At 38.4% G+C, this 17,388-nt stretch overlaps 1 protein-coding gene across 1 annotated transcript in view; it reads left to right on the top strand.

Moving 5' to 3' along the window:
- Positions 1 to 17,388, top strand: part of IGF2BP3 (insulin like growth factor 2 mRNA binding protein 3) — a 175,932-nt gene that overhangs the window by 15,731 nt on the left and 142,813 nt on the right. Inside the window, exon 3 of the mRNA XM_050938628.1 lies at positions 16,094 to 16,142. Within this exon, the coding sequence (XP_050794585.1) occupies positions 16,094 to 16,142 (49 nt within the window). The remainder of the gene's footprint in view (positions 1 to 16,093; positions 16,143 to 17,388) is intronic.

The following is a 17,388-nucleotide window of genomic DNA, read 5'->3' as shown; positions in this document are numbered from 1 at the left end:
CTTTCCCGGCCTGGGCCGGATACTGACCATGACATGAACGCTGATTCATGCCCCCAGGGGCTCCTAATCCAAATAGTTACATTGATACAAAATCTTGCTTGAGGGCCAGGCCTCATTGCATAGAGATCTTGTACACAGTCCAGATACCTAGAACTATCAAATTTTAGTTATTGGTCATCTTGCTGAACCTGAGGGTGCATTCTCTATTCTTAAGGTAATAGGGAATTTATTTACAATCTGAAAACTCCTGTTCTTTTGTCCCTTTTCATAGGGAAAGGAGAGGCAATTTTTTTCAAATGGTACACTTAAAATAATAGAGAGATTACAGATGTGGAATAAATTCCAGGAGACTGTTGCTAATCTGTTTTTCCCATGGTTCACACACAATCCACTTGAGATTTCTAACAATAGAGAAAATTTAAGGGGCATTTAGGTTAAAAATAATAGTGTGATTCTGAAAACTTCTAAGCTATGTTGTTTTTGACAAGTAATTCTTAACTATTTACTATATACAATTTAGAGAATTATTACTTTTGTTTGTTTTTTACTCTGCTTTTGATAGTACTCTGCATTTGGGGTTAGGGAAGAGACATGCAGTGATTTAAGTTGATTTAAAAAAAATAGATTTCAATTTTATGGTACAGTTGAATTGGGCTCCTGAAAGGGAGCAATAAGCTGATACTGTTTCCTCTTACAGCTATTTAGATTGTAGTATTTCCGTAATAATTTGCTACAGAACAATTACTAAAGCATTATCATCAACTAATACTAACTAAACTTGCCAAAATATGTGAACCATTTATGATGCATTGGCTTTTTAAGATTTCGTTTGTTTACTGAATTTTGTGAAGTAGCAAGTAATTTACAATAATTCTTAGTATGAATTCGTATGGTTCTACTAGTTTGAGTGAGTGCAAATAAATCTCTGGTCAAACTTTGTTTAAAAAAGTTAAAAACCTGTTTAATGGGAATCTGCCTGGCAAATTTACCAGGCAATCTCTGCTGTTGCAGGATAGATGAAGTGTAATTTCTGTTAAACTTATTCCTGTTCAGAGTTCTAGAATATCCACCAGTAGCCATCCTCATTCCTTGCTTATTCTTTCTTCTTGGAAGGTTGGAGAGTATAGAGTGGGAAGGAAGGAGGGTATTTAACTGACTTTGTTATATTTGGTAATAATTAATCTTTTTTTAGAAAGAAAATACTGTATAGAAATATTAAATTGTGACTTCTGTCCAAACAGAGCTTTAAGCTTATCTTGTTTAACCATTAAATCATTGACCTAATACAGTATGTTTTTAAATGCACAGCTAGCAGAATTTAGTAAAAAGTTACTCTTGCAGTTAAATAGGGAGGTTTTATATAAAAATTAAGAAATCGAACAATGCATGTATGTATACCCACACAACTATACTTCCACAGTGTGTCCCTGTTGGCTAAAACTTCCAGTTACCAGAGGTGGTTAAAAGCTAGCTAGAACTTAAAACATAGTCACTAATCATATGTCAGTATCTTAAATGCTGCGTTTGAAGAATTGAGTGCTCTTATAAATTCTGCTTTTAGTTTTTCTTTGTGGCTAGTACTTCTGTGTTTAAAAAACAATACTTCTGAGCATTAAAAGTATTAAGATTTATGCCATCTAGTCAAATAAATTAATCTGAATTTGGAGCTGCCTAATCAAATTATAACTTTTCACCTTTGTCAGAGGTAAACCTTACCTTAATTACAGATCTTCCAAAATGTCATTGTAAACTCTCTAGTCTCACAAATGTGAATTTCAACTAAAAATTACAAGTTCCTGAATGTTCGCTCACTCTTGTTACAACACCTAAGATTTGTTTTAAGGTTAGTTTTGTGCCTTTTCCAGCACTTAGTTTCATTTACTTTCCTGTGTAGTCAAGTAAAGTCCAGTGATCTTCCAACTTTCCAACAGTGATCTTCCAATATTCTATGATTCTATGATTACGGAGCTCATTCCAGGATCAGGGGCTTCATTTCCCATCTTTGTCAGGGTCTCTCATTTGGCAACATGAGAGAGAAAACAATTTTTTTTTTCTGTAAAAGGAAAACAGGTTTGTGTATAACAGTGATACTCCAACCTCAGTGGTTCATTAGCCAAATTAGTGATCAGCATTACCCAAAAGAGCCACAGTAGTGTGAATTCATTGTTTCAGTATATAGTGGGAGAACATAGAATATCAGGTTTGGAAGGGACCTCAGGAGGTCATCTAGTCCAACCCCCTGGTCAAAGCAGGACCAATCCCCAGACAGATTTTTACCCCAGTTCCCTAAATGGCCCCCTCAAGGATTGAACTCACAACCCTGGGTTTAGCAGGCCAATGCTTAAACCACTGAGCTATCCCTCTAGTACTATATGTTCATAAACAGTATGACAGAAAATACTTAGTATGTATGTCTATAATTATCACATCAAAACAACTGATCAAGTATTATTTTATCAGCTACAAGTGGTTATTAACATAGTAAAAGCATCCTGATTGGTTAATAATTAAATCACAGTATTTTAATATCTCGTGCTGCAAAGAGCCACAGAAACGCATTGAAACGCTGCTTGCGGATCTCGAGCTTCCGTCTGAGTATCCCTGGCGTATTAAAACAAACAAATCTCCAAGCACTCAAAGAATCAAATTTGTAATAGCAAAGGAGAGAGACCAGAGTAATCTCAGTTGCTAACTTCATGCTGTTGAGCCTGAAGAGCAGAATGTTCTGGGGCCAAGTATCATGATATCTATTTTCCTCAAAGCTCTTTATTCTGGCATCATGTGACTGTGTGAGAATCTAAGGCCTGGTCTACACTACGCGTTTAAACCGAATTTAGCAGCATTAAACCGAATTAACCTTGCACCCGTCCACACAACGAAGCCCTTTATATCGATATAAAGGGCTCTTTAAACTGATTTCTGTACCCCTCCCCGACGACAGGAGTAGCGCTGAAATCGGTATTGCCCTGTCGGATTAGGGTTAGTGTGGTTGCAAATTGACGGTATTGGCCTCCGGGTGGTATCCCACAGTGCACCATTGTGACTGCTCTGGAAAGCAATCTGAACTCAGATGCACTGGCCAGGTAGACAGGAAAAGCCCTGTGAACTTTTGAATATCATTTCCTGTTTGCCCAGCGTGGAGCTCTGATCAGCATGGGTGGTGATGCAGTCCCAAATCCAAAAAGAGCTCCAGCATGGACCGTACGGGAGGTACTAGATCTGATCGCTGTATGGGGAGACAAATCTGTTCTATCAGAGCTCCGTTACAGAAGACGAAATGCCAAAGCGTTTGAAAAAATCTCCAGGCTATGATACAAAGTCCACAGCACAGTGCTGTGTGACAAACATAACGGAAAGCCAAAGTATCAAATGGACACTCATGGAGGGAGGGAGGGAGGGGGTACTGAGGACTCCAGCTATCCCACAGTCTCCGAAAAGCATTTGCATTCTTGGCTGAGCTCCCAATGCCTGAAGGGTCAAAAACATTTTCCCGGGTGTTTCAGGGTATATATCGTCAATTTACACTCTTCACCCTCCCCGAAAGAAAAGCGAGAAACGTTTTTTCCTCCCTTTTTTCAATGTCATCCTATGTCTACTGCATGCTGCTGGTAGACGGGGTGCTGCAGTGCTGAACACCAGCATCCCCTTCCCGATGGCAGACGGTACAATATGACTGCTATCCGTCATCATCAGCCCGTGAGTGCTCCTGGCTGGCCTCGATGAGGTCGGCCAGGGGTGCCTGGGTAAAAATGGGAATGACTCCCGGTCATTCCAGGCAGATGGTACAAAACAGCTGGTAACCGTCCTCATCATAGCAACTGGAGGCTGAGCTCTATCAGCCCTCCACTTTCATGTCTAAAGAAAAGATTCTGTACTGCCTGAACTATCATAGCAGCGGGAGGCTGCGCTCCTCTCCCCCCGACCGTTTAATGTCCTGCCTGAACTATCATAGCAACTGGAGGCTTCCTCCCCCTCATTTAATCTCACTAAAAAGTCAATGTTTCTTATTCCTGCATTCTTTATTTCTTCATCACACAAATGGGGGGGATACTGCCACGGTAGCCCATGAGGGTTGGGGGAGGAGGGAAGCAACGGGTGGGGTTGTTGCAGGGGCACCCGCTAGAATGGCATGCAGCTCATCATTTCTGCGGGCTCTCTGGAGCTCTGACATGGAGCGGCTGTGCTTTCTGGTTCTCTAGTACACTTGCCCCATATTCTAGGCAGAACTGACTCTATTTTTAGACAAAACATAAAGAAGGGAATGACCCAGGGAGTCATTCCCATTTTTGTCCATGCGCCCCCGGCCGACCTAAGCGAGGCCAGCTAGGAGCACCCATGACATCAGCAGACCGTACAAAACAACTGATAACTGTCATCTCATCTCCAATTTACAATGGCAGACGGTGCAATAGGGATGGTAACCATCTCTGCTACTTTGCAAAGGCAAATGAATGCTGCTCTGTAGCACTGCAGTACCGCGTCTGTCAGCAGCATCCAGTACACGTATGGTGACAGTGACAAAAGGCAAAACGGGCTCCATGGTTGCCATGTTATGGCATCTGCCAGGGCAATCCAGGGAAAAAGGGCACGAAATGATTGTCTGCCGTTGCTTTCATGGAGGAAGGATTGAGTGACGACATTTACCCAGAATCACCCGTGACACTGTTTTTGCATTGAGATCTCAACCCAGAATTCCAATGGGCTGGGGAGATTGTGGGAACTATGGGATAGCTACGGGATAGCTACCCACAGTGCAATGCTCTGGAAATCGATGCTAGCCTCGGTACATGGACGCACACCGCCGAATTAATATGCTTAGTGTGGCCGCGTGCACTTGACTTTATAGAATCTGTTTTACAAAACCGGTTTATGTAAAATCGGAATAATCCCGTAGTGTAGACATACCCTGAGATTTCATTGTGAAAAGTTTCTAGCCCTTATAATTGTGGCAAGAACCTTGAAAATGTGACATTAAAGGCTAGGGGAAAGTAGAAGGCAAAAATATTGTATTTAAGACAATTTCATGATTTTTGAACACGTTGGGATTGGTAATACTTAGAGAATAGTAGGTTTAACTATAAACATTACTGCACTCATTGATTGTTTAAATTTAGTCTTCAGGACAGTTTAGTGACTTGTCCTTCCTGGATTAACCCCACATCATCTCACCCCACCAAAAATCCCCTCCTCCCCCAGACTTTATAACCATGGTCAATGAGATAGATCAATACATATTTACATCAAGCTGCTAGCTGATGGGCACACAGGCAGTAACTTCTCTGAAAATATCTGTGAAATAGATGTTTTGATTGTTTGTTTCTGTTCAGCAGCAGCACTTTGAAGTGAAGTAACTTGTTGACTATTTTAATTACAGGCATTAGTGCATATATTTGCCTAAAAATGGCTTTAATATAAGCTTAGATGACTTTTTTTCCCCTCTTGAAGTGTAAAAATAGCAGAACTTGCTAGTGAAGATTGTAAATGCCTCCTGTCCTTAAACACAGTCCCTCCAAACCGACTATAGTTTGCAGCAGAGACTTTGTATGCAAGTTTCAGTTTGGAGCTGCTTCTTATGGCTGATACAAATCTGTGAAAACTGGGTTTGTAATGGAAATGCTGATGGCCTCAGCACCAGCAGCACTAGTAGGCACCACTAAAATATTTGAGGAGATAGAAGAGCCTTTAATTATGTTGGTGTATTAAAAAAAAAATGGGAGAGGGGGAGGGAGAAGATTAGCATTGTGTGCTATTACTAAAGGATTAGAAGGCTATGCAGCTAAGATGATTCATAAACAATCCTTTTGCATATGTGAAAGTGTCTTTCTGCTGGCAAAAGGCATTGTGTTTGGTTCTTCATGTAGTCTTCAGGTGGACAACTTATAATGATCCAGATACCAGTTGGTGGGGAGTGGGAGGAGTAGTGGCAAAACCTATATAATTGTAAAGCATTCAGTCAACAAAATGAGTTTAGTTAGAGGTACAGTTGTTTGAAGAATACAGATCCTTCATCTGAATGGGGCGTGGGGCAGGCAGAATCTAGCTTTATAAATGCGCAGCTTCTCTAAAGGGGAGGGGAGGGGGATAAAGGGGACTGTGGAGTAGCATCCACAGATCCATTGAAGTATCAGAGGGGTAGCTGTGTTAGTCGGGATCTGTAAATGCAGCAAAGAGTCCTGTGGCACCTTTTAGACTAACAGAATACTTTCAAGATAAAAAATAAAAAATTAACATCTGTTAGTCTTTAAGGTGCCACAGGACTCTTTGCTGCTTGTACAGATCCTTTGAAAACTCAGTGGCTGCAAAATTAAAGACCATGTTCTTACTGATGGATGATAGAACTCACCACAGCATACGTATAGTGGTGTATCAATTTTTAAATAAGTTAAAACTCTTAAAACAGCATTTCATTATGGTAAAACTCCTGGAAAATGAAGTATTTCTCTTTAAATAGCTGAGAATTTAAATTGAAATATGGTAATAGTTGCAGTGTCTTTTAATTATTTTCCATGTTAAATCTCTTTATGGTCCACACTTGGGAATTTACAAATAATGTATATAAGATTTTAGTCTAATTAGGAGTGTGAAAAATAGTCAAAATTATGTCTTGAAGTGGCCTTAGCTAAAAGTCTATTACCTGATTTATTTTTATAAATATAAGGACTACAGGCCTATAATTTCACTATGCAGTGTGAGCTGATTTGGACATGTTGATAGATAATAGCCTTTAGGTTTCATGCATTCCAAAGCAACTCCCACCCTCAAAAATCTAGTCTGCAAAACAAAAGGAGAGAGGTGCTTGGCCTTTCACACACCAAAAGATTTCTCTTTTAGAATATAAGCCTACACTGAAACTAAATTGTTCCACTGGTGTCAAGTAGCATGGCTGGTGGTTTGCGACATAAGAATGGAGATATATAAAACATTGGTCATACATGTACTTCAGTGTAACTCTTAAAAAATCTCTGGTAGAGAGATCCAAGCACACAGATATTGTGTACATCTGGGGTGTGGAGGAAAAAATTGGTCATACCTTGACTTTTTTTTTTTTGTTAAGGGAGAGCAGAATGTTCCTTTGTGCGACAAGGTAAGGGCCACATTTTCATCTTGAATGTTACATATAAATGTATGCAACTCTCCAAAGCTGCTTCTGTGGTTGGGTTTGTATGTGCAGAAGGAAAATTAGACGTGCATCATGTCTGAGATTAGAATCAGATCCTCAAATTTAAATCTAGCATGCTTTGAGTTTTGAGAGATCTTTCTTTGTTGAAACTTAAAAACCTTTCCTGTTCTGCATGTAGTGACGCATGGTGTTCTTAAACTGGGGGAGGGGAAGTGCGACAGCTGTGTAACACATAGCTTATTACCTAGGCCTCCATTTGTGCGAATAACAGTGTTTTAAATCTGAATGGTGGTAGTAGGATTTGCAGTTCAAGGATGCCCCTCACCAGTAAAATAAAGATGCTATGGTATATCTGTGTTTTAGTATTCGAGAAACTGCTTGTAGTTAGCAACTTTCTCTTCTTGTTGAGCAATTTGATTAAACATGCTCATCTGGTATTTTGAGGGGGAAAATACTTCATTGTTTCAAAAGAAATCTTCCGTCTTAAATACTAACAATATTACAATGTTGACAACTTAAATATTTGAAGCCTGTTCCCCAATATTCCTTCTGTTTGCAAGCATTTTGTTTGATTTTAGGAGCTTATGGCCCAAATTAGGTAAGAGATAGATAGCAATTATCCCCCTTACTGTGTTGTATAGAAATACACAAAGCAAATTGTAAATGTAAAACTTCACTAGCCATTTGTCAGTTCTAAACATAGTTTCCAGGGTAACAATCTCATGTGTGTGTATTTTTAAAAGCAATGCAGTGTAATTCTCCTTTTAGCAAAGGGATATGAAAACAAAACTTGTTTTTTTTAAAAAACATTTCTCAGAATTGCTCATTAGGAGCAAATGAACTGGTGGGGCCACAATTTTATTTGGAACTTGTAGGTGATTTACTGAATAAATGTGCCTTGTTTTATCTTTATTCAAAGGATTTTGTGTTTTGCTTAATTTCTTACATGCCTTTTTAAACAGAGGAATTAAATTTTAACTACTGTATCTTCCCAGTCTTTCAAAATCACTTACCTGACTTTACTGGCAAGCAAATTCACTGTAATATTAATTACAGGAAAAGCTATTCCATTGCTAGCTTAAAAAATCTCCCACTGTGCTGTTACTTTAGTTGGTGCTTGGTGTGACTGCTTTATATTTGCTACACAGAGAATATTGTGAGTTCTTGTGAATAATTAATTTGTGTGATGATAGAATGTGGACCTGATTCTCCCCCTCACTGGTATGAATCAAAAATAACTCCGTTGTCACAGTGGCTGAAACGGTTGTTGGAAGAGCATTAGGCACTAAGGTAGAGCAACTTTAAAAAAAAACCCAAAACCTAGAGTGACATTAATAACCATTTTAATTTTTGTTTTATGATTAAACAGTAGGTGTAATAAATAATTAAAAATATAAATGTCATGTTTATTTTTCCTGCAACCAGCAAAATCATTTGAATCTGATTGATTAACAGGAATTTGCTTTATTGGTACAAGAATCTTTAGCTTTACATTCACTGTGTTTGGCTAATCCAGTTTGAATATCTGGACAGCTTTTTAGATACTCCAGTTCTTTATTAGACCATATACTATTTGTAACAAATCTTAACTTTAAGTCTTAAAATACTATTATTCGTTTTTTGTTTTTGTTTTGTTTTGCCAGGTCCAGTTTCTTCAGGTAATTAGCCAGTATACTAAGACATGAGTGGTTGCCGTTTATCAATTCTAAATAGGCATAAGTGAAGTGAATTACCCTTCCATTCTTTAGAGTTCTTAACTGCATAAATCAAGACAGCTCATTTCCAACTTTGTGTGAAGCTGAAGCTCTTGCAGTTGATATGAAGTAAAATTGTAGATGTTCAGAGAAGAGTTGACTACTCATGACCCTTTCAAATGTACGAAGTCATTTCTATCCTGTGTGAGAACCATTTTGACTTCAAATGCCATGGTTTTATGCTGACATCTTTCCCTTGTAAGCTGTTAACTTAATTTGTATGTTTTTATTCTGTATGGTTGTTTAAGTCAAATTGAATAGATGAGTATTGCACTACAGCTATAACCACACAACATAATTTACAAAACAATTCTGATACAAGCTTGTCATTTTTTGATGGGAGTTGTTCGTAAAAGACTTTGCACACAATGGCAGTATAGACGCAAAATCTTTCAGTTGCTGTAAAATGCTGGATATAAAGATTAGGAACTCTGAGCAAAGTTGGAGGTGTTTTTGGTATTCCTTGTAAACACATTTGCACAGCAACATCTTAATCTCCCTTCCCCTGAAAAAAACCCAGACATCTATGAATTTGCCTTGGCCAGATATCACCCAGTTCATCATACAGGAATGAGAATGCTGAAATGTATTTAAGCCAGAGATATATGCATGACCAGTGTTTGAGTATCTTTACCCCAAAAGAAGTTCTTGGGAGGAGCAAATCATTTCAGTATTTCCTTTCATTTACAATCTCTGCTTAGTGCTGTTATAAACCTTTAGGGTTCTCCTTGGCCACAGGCATTGTGGGTCCCTAAACATATTTTGATTTTACCCTTGTTCAGAAGTTTTTTCTAAGATATATAAAAATTGCTTTATTAGTTGAGACAACGAGGAGTTCTTGTGGCACCTTAGAGACTAACAAATTTATTTGGTCATAAGCTTTAATGGGCTTGTTGAGTAATCTGTGTTACACGACTTTTAACACACCACTGTACAGTTACTTAATAAAGAACCACACTTTCCTCTGCCAGTGAGCACAGTGAAATCTGTAAGCATATAAAGCTGATGTGGGCATGGTATAAACCTGTTAATACACTTCTTCAAGTCACCATTGATACTTGTATTTGGATCCAGTTTCCAACACTGCACCAAAAGTGCAATTGAAATAATAGTATTAGAGTTTATCCAGTTCTTTTCTTCAGTTGCGGTTTCGGAGGAAGCCTAATACAGGAACTAAAAAAATGTATATTTCACTCTTTCTGGTAGAGGACTGTTGTGTGTATTTTGAGAGCGAGAAATAACATACTTTTCAAAAGTGAGATATATGTAAAGTATCTGAACACCACATTGTTAAGATCAGATGCATATGTCTGATTTTAATAAGTAACTGTATAACTCAGGTGAACGAGAGAAATTGGTCTCACTGACTAGATTTATTATAAAGCTCTGTTAAGATGTGCGCACACTCTTAGGTATCAGGTTATCACCAAACATTTCATTCAATAAGTACAACCTTCATGAAGTTAAGAATGAATCAGTCATTTCTTTAAATCTTGGGTGACTGCAATTGGCTTAACTTTTATAAATTAATTCATTGATAAATATTAATATAACAAAAGTGATTGAGCATGACCCAGGAGCACAATCACATTATAGTATTAAAACCTAGCGTGCTATACCTTACCAAAGAGAGCAGCATCATTTAGAAGGGATGTACATGAGCTGATGGTTACTGAAATAGAAAAATGTTTCTGGAATGAGATTTTGATTTCCATCCCTCCAGGATTGAGGCATCTTTTTAAAATGAGAATTCCACACCTTAAGCACCCTAAGTGTGTATTTTCTTGGAGAAAAATCCTGGTCTAATGAAAGCTAGATAGTGGTGTCTGTCTCACTGAAATTAGTGACCAGGATTTGTCTGTGGACCATATTAACAGATTTTGCATGTGGTTTGGTTCATGATACTTTCTCAGAAGTTATTGAAGTAAAGTTGTGTGGTGATCCTGCATGGGAGTGTGTACAAAGATCTGATGAACATAATTCAATAATATTTTATTGGCATGACAAGCTGTTAAACAATGTTGCCAAAGTTGTACAACAGTGGTGGTAGGTACAATCCTGTCCAAGTTTGAGAAGCTGAGAGAATCATGCATTTATCATTGTTGTACATTCCTGATGCCTGGTGAGACTGCTATATGGCATGATATAGCATCCTCCCTCTCCTCTCCCCGCCCCCCCCACTGCTTTTGGGTGAAAAGCCTTAAACCTTTTTACTTTTGAAGAAATATTTTTTGCACTCATTTTCTAGAAAGTGTCTTTGGTCTCTCCTATCACATTAGTTGCATGACGACTCTGGGTGGGGGCTGAACTTTGTGTGTGTATGTGTTTTAACTGCATTGACTACAGTACAACAGTAATGTGAAAGGATTCCCTCCCCCTCAACCTTTCTACTTATATTTTTGTGATCTGCATAAGAAAAACTAGATGATATAAAAGTCTTGTTGGCAGTCAACAGAGATGAGGTTAGGGCTGTTATGTTTGGAGCATGGCTGCTGAATGATACAGCTAATTGTACTGACTACACTTGAAACTTATAAGCAACAATGTGAAGTGTTCATTTAAAAAACGTGACCTTTCACGGGGTATTAATAAGTGTCTTACTGTTGCCATAAATTTGGAAGTGCATAATGTGAAAGATGCACCTTTTTGAGGCTAGCTTTCAGAAAGCTTTCCATAGCCATAGTTTTCCCCTATCTCCACAAATGATAGGGGATCTGGTCATTTAGGAACATAGTCCTTTTTTTATTTTTACCCTAAATGCTTCTCTACGTGCAAATAAACTGACTGCCCAAGTTAACTTTCATCAAGTTTTTTTTGTGTTTAGTAGATAAAAAAAAAAAAGATTGAGACCTGGTAAAAGAGGGCATAAAACTAGATTTTATGTCTGTCTTGTGTTTTGAGGTAAAATTGAGGAAACACAGGGTTTTTGTGCTAGATGAAATGGAAGAAGGGAACTGTGTACATAAAATTCACCAGCTGATATACGTTCAGAATAACTATTGCCTAGTTAAAGCAGCAAAGAATCCTGTGGCACCTTATAGGCTAACAGACGTTTTGGAGCATGAGCTTTCGTGGGTGAATACCCACTTCTTCAGATGCATCTGACGAAGTGGGTATTCCCCCCCGAAAGCTCATGCTCCAAAACGTCTGTTAGTCTACAAGGTGCCACAGGATTCTTTGCTGCTTTTACAGATCCAGACTAACACAGGTACCCCTCTGATACTGTTGCCTAGTTCTGTACCAGGTGTTGAGCTCTTTCAGTTAGAACTGTTGTTGTGGTATAACTTGTCAGTACATTTTGGATCCTTCTGTAGCAAGTAATGACACTCTCGGAGCTCTCTAGTGCATTTTAATTGGAATCTACAAATGAGCAAGACTATAACAACATACCTCACTTTTGAAGCACATTGAACAGCATTTAGATGACTGGTACTTTCCCTTGAAATCTTCTAATACTTTAAACTGTGATTACGGACTTGACTATAAAATATACATTCATCCATTCAGTTTTACTGTTGCGTTGAAGAGTAAGAGTGTTTTGATAACACCAGGACAGTGTATCACAGATGTAGACTTTTTAACCTTATTATGAAAAGGCCTTAACAATAAAGTTGCCTGAGATTGCAAAGATTTCTCCAAATATTCAGACTTTTCACATTGCTTCTTAGGCTGAAGTAGCTCCAGACTTTTGCCAGCAGACTTTGTTCTATAAATCTTGGAAATCAAAATTCAGGAGTCTAGTTTATTATTCATTTATTTATATTGGAGACCACTTTTATTCTGTCCACTTGATTGCGAACTCCACCATGAGGTGGCCAAACATGTGTTTTATCTATTTAAGAAAGTAGATATATAAAAAATACTTCTACAATTACGTTGCAGTTGGTATCCATTCATATTCAGAGTTAACTTTTTTGAGAAGATAGCTGCTATTTTAGTCAATTTAATTGCCCATCAAAAATAGATGATATGGAAGTGGGCTATTTACACAGTATGGCTAGAATACTGGACCTGGTAATTACCTTCTCAGGGGAACCTTCATGCACCAAAAATGTTAAGGATACAACTGGAGTTTGGTTTAACACAAGAGGCCTTTTGAACACAGTATTTCAAGATGTAAAAACTAGTTGGAAAGGTGAGTAAGTGAGGGTGAGAGAAGGTTTCCATTCCAGAAGAAATGTGCATAGAGGAAAAAGATTGCCTTCCATGCTGCTGTTGGGCAAGAATATCCTTAGAAGGGAGCACAGTCTACTTTGTCATAAGACACTACTTGCCTGTACATGTTTGGTTTGTTTTATTTTTAAAAATTGTTTTACTTTTTTGCAACATCACAAAACTTTGATACAGATCATTTTATAAACAAACTTTAAACTTTTAAAACATCGGAAAGCAAAATACTGTGTGTTTGAACCAATTGTTATGTATTTATCAATACATTCGAAGCAAGAGGAAGACTAAGGACAGGGTAGGCCCACTGCTCAATGAGGAGGGGGTAACAGTAACGGGAGACTTGGAAATGGCAGAGATGCTTAATGACTTCTTTGTTTCGGTCTTCACTGAGAAGTCTGAAGGAATGTCTAGTATAGTGAATGCTTACGGGAAGAGGGTTGATTTAGAAGAGAAAATAAGCAAAGAGCAAGTAAAAATTCACTTAGAAAAGTTAGATGCCTGCAAGTCACCAGGGCCTGATGAAATGCATCCTAGAATACTGAAGGAGTTAATAGAAGAGGTATCTGAGCCTCTAGCTATTATCTTTGGGAAATCATGGGAGACGGGGGAGATTCCAGAAGACTGGAAGGGGGCAAATATAGTGCCCATCTATAAAAAGGGAAATAAAAACAACCCAGGAAACTACAGACCAGTTAGTTTAACTTCTGTGCCAGGGAAGATAATGGAGCAGGTAATCAAAGAAATCATCTGCAAACACTTGGAAGGTGGTAAGGTGATAGGGAATAGCCAGCATGGATTTGTAAAGAACAAATCATGTCAAACTAATCTGATAACATTCTTTGATAGGATAACGAGCCTTGTGGATAAGGGAGAAGCGGTGGATGTGATATATCTAGACTTCAGTAAGGCATTTGATACAGTCTCGCATGATATTCTTATAGATAAGCTAGGAAAGTACAATTTAGATGGGGCTACTATAAGGTGGGTGCATAACTGGCTGGATAACCGTACTCAGAGAGTAGTTGTTAATGGCTCCCAATCCTGCTGGAAAGGTATAACAAGTGGGGTTCCGCAGGGTTCTGTTTTGGGACCGGTTCTGTTCAATATCTTCATCAACGATTTAGATGTTGGCATAGAAAGTACGCTTATTAAGTTTGCAGATGATACCAAACTGGGAGGGATTGCAACTGCTTTGGAGGACAGGGTCAAAATTCAAAATGATCTGGACAAGTTGGAGAAATGGTCTGAGGTAAACAGGATGAAGTTCAATAAAGATAAATGCAAAGTGCTCCACTTAGGAAGGAACAATCAGTTTCACACATACAGAATGGGAGGAGACTGTCTAGGAAGGAGTATGGCAGAAAGAGATCTAGGGGTCATAGTGGACCACAAGCTTAATATGAGTCAACAGTGTGATACTGTTGCAAAAAAAGCAAACGTGATTCTGGGATGCATTAACAGGTGTGTTGTAAACAAGACACGAGAAGTCATTCTTCCGCTTTACTCTGCGCTGGTTAGGCCCCAACTGGAGTATTGTGTCCAGTTCTGGGCACCGCATTTCAAGAAAGATGTGGAGAAATTGGAGAGGGTCCAGAGAAGAGCAACAAGAATGATTAAAGGTCTTGAGAACATGACCTATGAAGGAAGGCTGAAGGAATTGGGTTTGTTTAGTTTGGAAAAGAGAAGACTGAGAGGGGACATGATAGCAGTTTTCAGGTATCTAAAAGGGTGTCATCAGGAGGAGGGAGAAAACTTGTTCACCTTAGCCTCCAATGATAGAACAAGGAGCAATGGGCTTAAACTGCAGCAAGGGAGATTTAGGGTGGACATTAGGAAAAAGTTCCTAACTGTCAGGGTAGTTAAACACTGGAATAGATTGCCTAGGGAAGTTGTGGAATCTCCATCTCTGGAGATATTTAAGAGTAGGTTAGATAAATGTCTATCAGGGATGGTCTAGACAGTATTTGGTCCTGCCATGAGGGCAGGGGACTGGACTCGATGACCTCTCGAGGTCCCTTCCAGTCCTAGAGTCTATGAGTCTATGAGTCTATTCTGAGGCAAGTGTTTCTTCAGCTATTCTTAGCCAACTAAGACTTAGTTGCACCCCATATTCCTCCAAAGGGTTTTTAGTGATTCTTTTTATGGTATAATGTTATCCATTTTGATGATTTCTTACAAGAATAGCTTAACTGGCCATATGCTCGTGCACACTACCTAAGTACAGCTAGAGCTGTGTTAATCTACACATTCTTGAGAATCCCAGGGGCTATGTGGCATCTCTGGCATTTATTTGTTCTCTTGCTTTGGGGGAAGGGAGGAGACAAAAGGTTTGGCCAAGAATCTAGTCAGAACATTACTGGGCTTTGCTGTAGTACATAAAAATAAATATTTTGTTGACTAGATAAGTGACTGAAAGCTAATATAAATTTGATGTGAAAATATAATGAACTAGTTTCATGATTTTTTACTTTGGAGGCAGAGAATGTCAGGAATTCAGGTGTTAAAATGTGATCAGTTAGGCAAGCCCTTAAATCTCAAACCAAACCTATTTATCAAGGGATTTGTTTTTTGTTTTTGTTTTTGCTGGGGCTGTAGAATGCAGTTAATATTTGAAGTTTCCTGTTGGAAACCTCGTGGTATAACTTTTTTTCTCAAAAACAGTGAGGGGTGGAAAACTAGTATTTTGTATCAGAGGGGTAGCCGTGTTAGTCTGGATCTGTAAAAGCAGCAAAGAATATATGCTTTTGTATACAAAAAGCTAGATACTCCCGTCTTGCTTGAAAAGGTTTAATGAAAGTAGCTTTCAAGCTACATGCCTTTATGAAACATCACAGCTGCCACATGTAAAACAAATTTTACTGTAACAGTTTGATGGACTTGGACTTAAATTGGTTTTGATCTAACTTCCTCCCTTTGTACTTCATTGTTTTGCCTTTTGTGTACTGTGGATCTGCTTCTGCCTATTTTATTAGAAAATATGTTTAAATGTACACTTTTTGCTATTGATGCTTTTTCTGTTTTTTAACTGTTTTCTTTAATTCGTCTGCAGGAGTCGGAAACTTCAGATCAGAAATATCCCGCCTCACTTGCAATGGGAGGTAGGATTTCACATTTTAAAATTTAAGACATCCATATCTAAAGCTGTATATTTCTGTTTGTTTTCTCCTCCACAAGACTTCATGCTTTTCCCCTGCCCTCCACCCACTTCATACATGCCCCATTCTGTTCTTGGGGGAGAGGGAGCATGGAATCCTTTGAAAGTGTGAACAATAGAGCTTTCTAAGCAATTCAGATAACTGTCTTCATTTCTACTCTGAGTTAACGTACATTTTTTTTTTTAAATAGATTCTTGGGTGAATGCTGACTTCCTGATTCAGTCAGTCTCCTTGACAGAAAGTTTGTCCGTTTCAGAATTTTCTGGTATATGAACTCAGTAATCTTATGGAAATTCAGATTTAAATACTCGGCAAAAAATCTTTCAACAGCAAAACTTTAATACTAGGCCTTTGTCTTTCAAATACTTTTTGTTCCTTTCCACGAGTGGTAACATTATGGTAATTCTACAAACAGAAACTGGTTTACTCATACAGTACAATTAAATCATCCACTCCGTCACCAGTCATTTCCATAGCAATTGTATATGATGCCACAAATAAACTATTGTGATTTTTACGGTAGGTAGGAACAGGACAGGTTGTTAGGAAGAGAAATCTTTTTTGTTTTAAACACACATACTGTGAGAAACTGTAATAAGTGTATTTTTCAAGTGTCCCTCTAGCCTAGCCTAGTTGATGGTAAGCCATCATGCTGGAAGTTGGAGATCCGAGGCGGTAGAGAGTTAAGCTCATATAATGTCATTCATCTGATGAAGCAGTTTGGCCAGGCCTGTTCAGTTGTCTTTCTATCTGCAACTACTTCATCTGCAAAATATCTACTAGGTTTTGCCCTATTCTCGATTAGAAGAATGGAGATAGGGCTCTCTCCAGTTCAGGCTCCCCATTTAGGGGTTTGTGTGCTATGAACACAGCCCTGTTCACTTATCCCCTCCATCTGGTTTTCACTCTCAAATCTGGAAGTTTCAAAATAAGATACTGCACAACATTTTGATTAAAAAACATAAAATTATCACTGATAAAGTTTGCAGATGGCTCAAAAAATGGGAGAGTGATAAATAATGAGGAGGACAGGCCACTGATTCACAGCAATCTGGACCTCTTGGGAGACTGGGTGCAAACAAATAGTATGCGTTTTAACATAGCTAAAGATAAATGTTTAGGAAAAAGATGGAGGATTCTCTCTCAAGAAGATTTCGGGATCGCAGTAGATATCAGTTGAACCTGAGCT

The sequence above is a fragment of the Gopherus flavomarginatus genome, chromosome 2, assembly GCF_025201925.1.
Source record: "Gopherus flavomarginatus isolate rGopFla2 chromosome 2, rGopFla2.mat.asm, whole genome shotgun sequence".
NCBI lineage: Eukaryota > Metazoa > Chordata > Testudines > Testudinidae > Gopherus > Gopherus flavomarginatus.
Note: the sequence above shows the minus strand (reverse complement) of the source record. Positions and strands in the feature narration are given on the sequence as shown.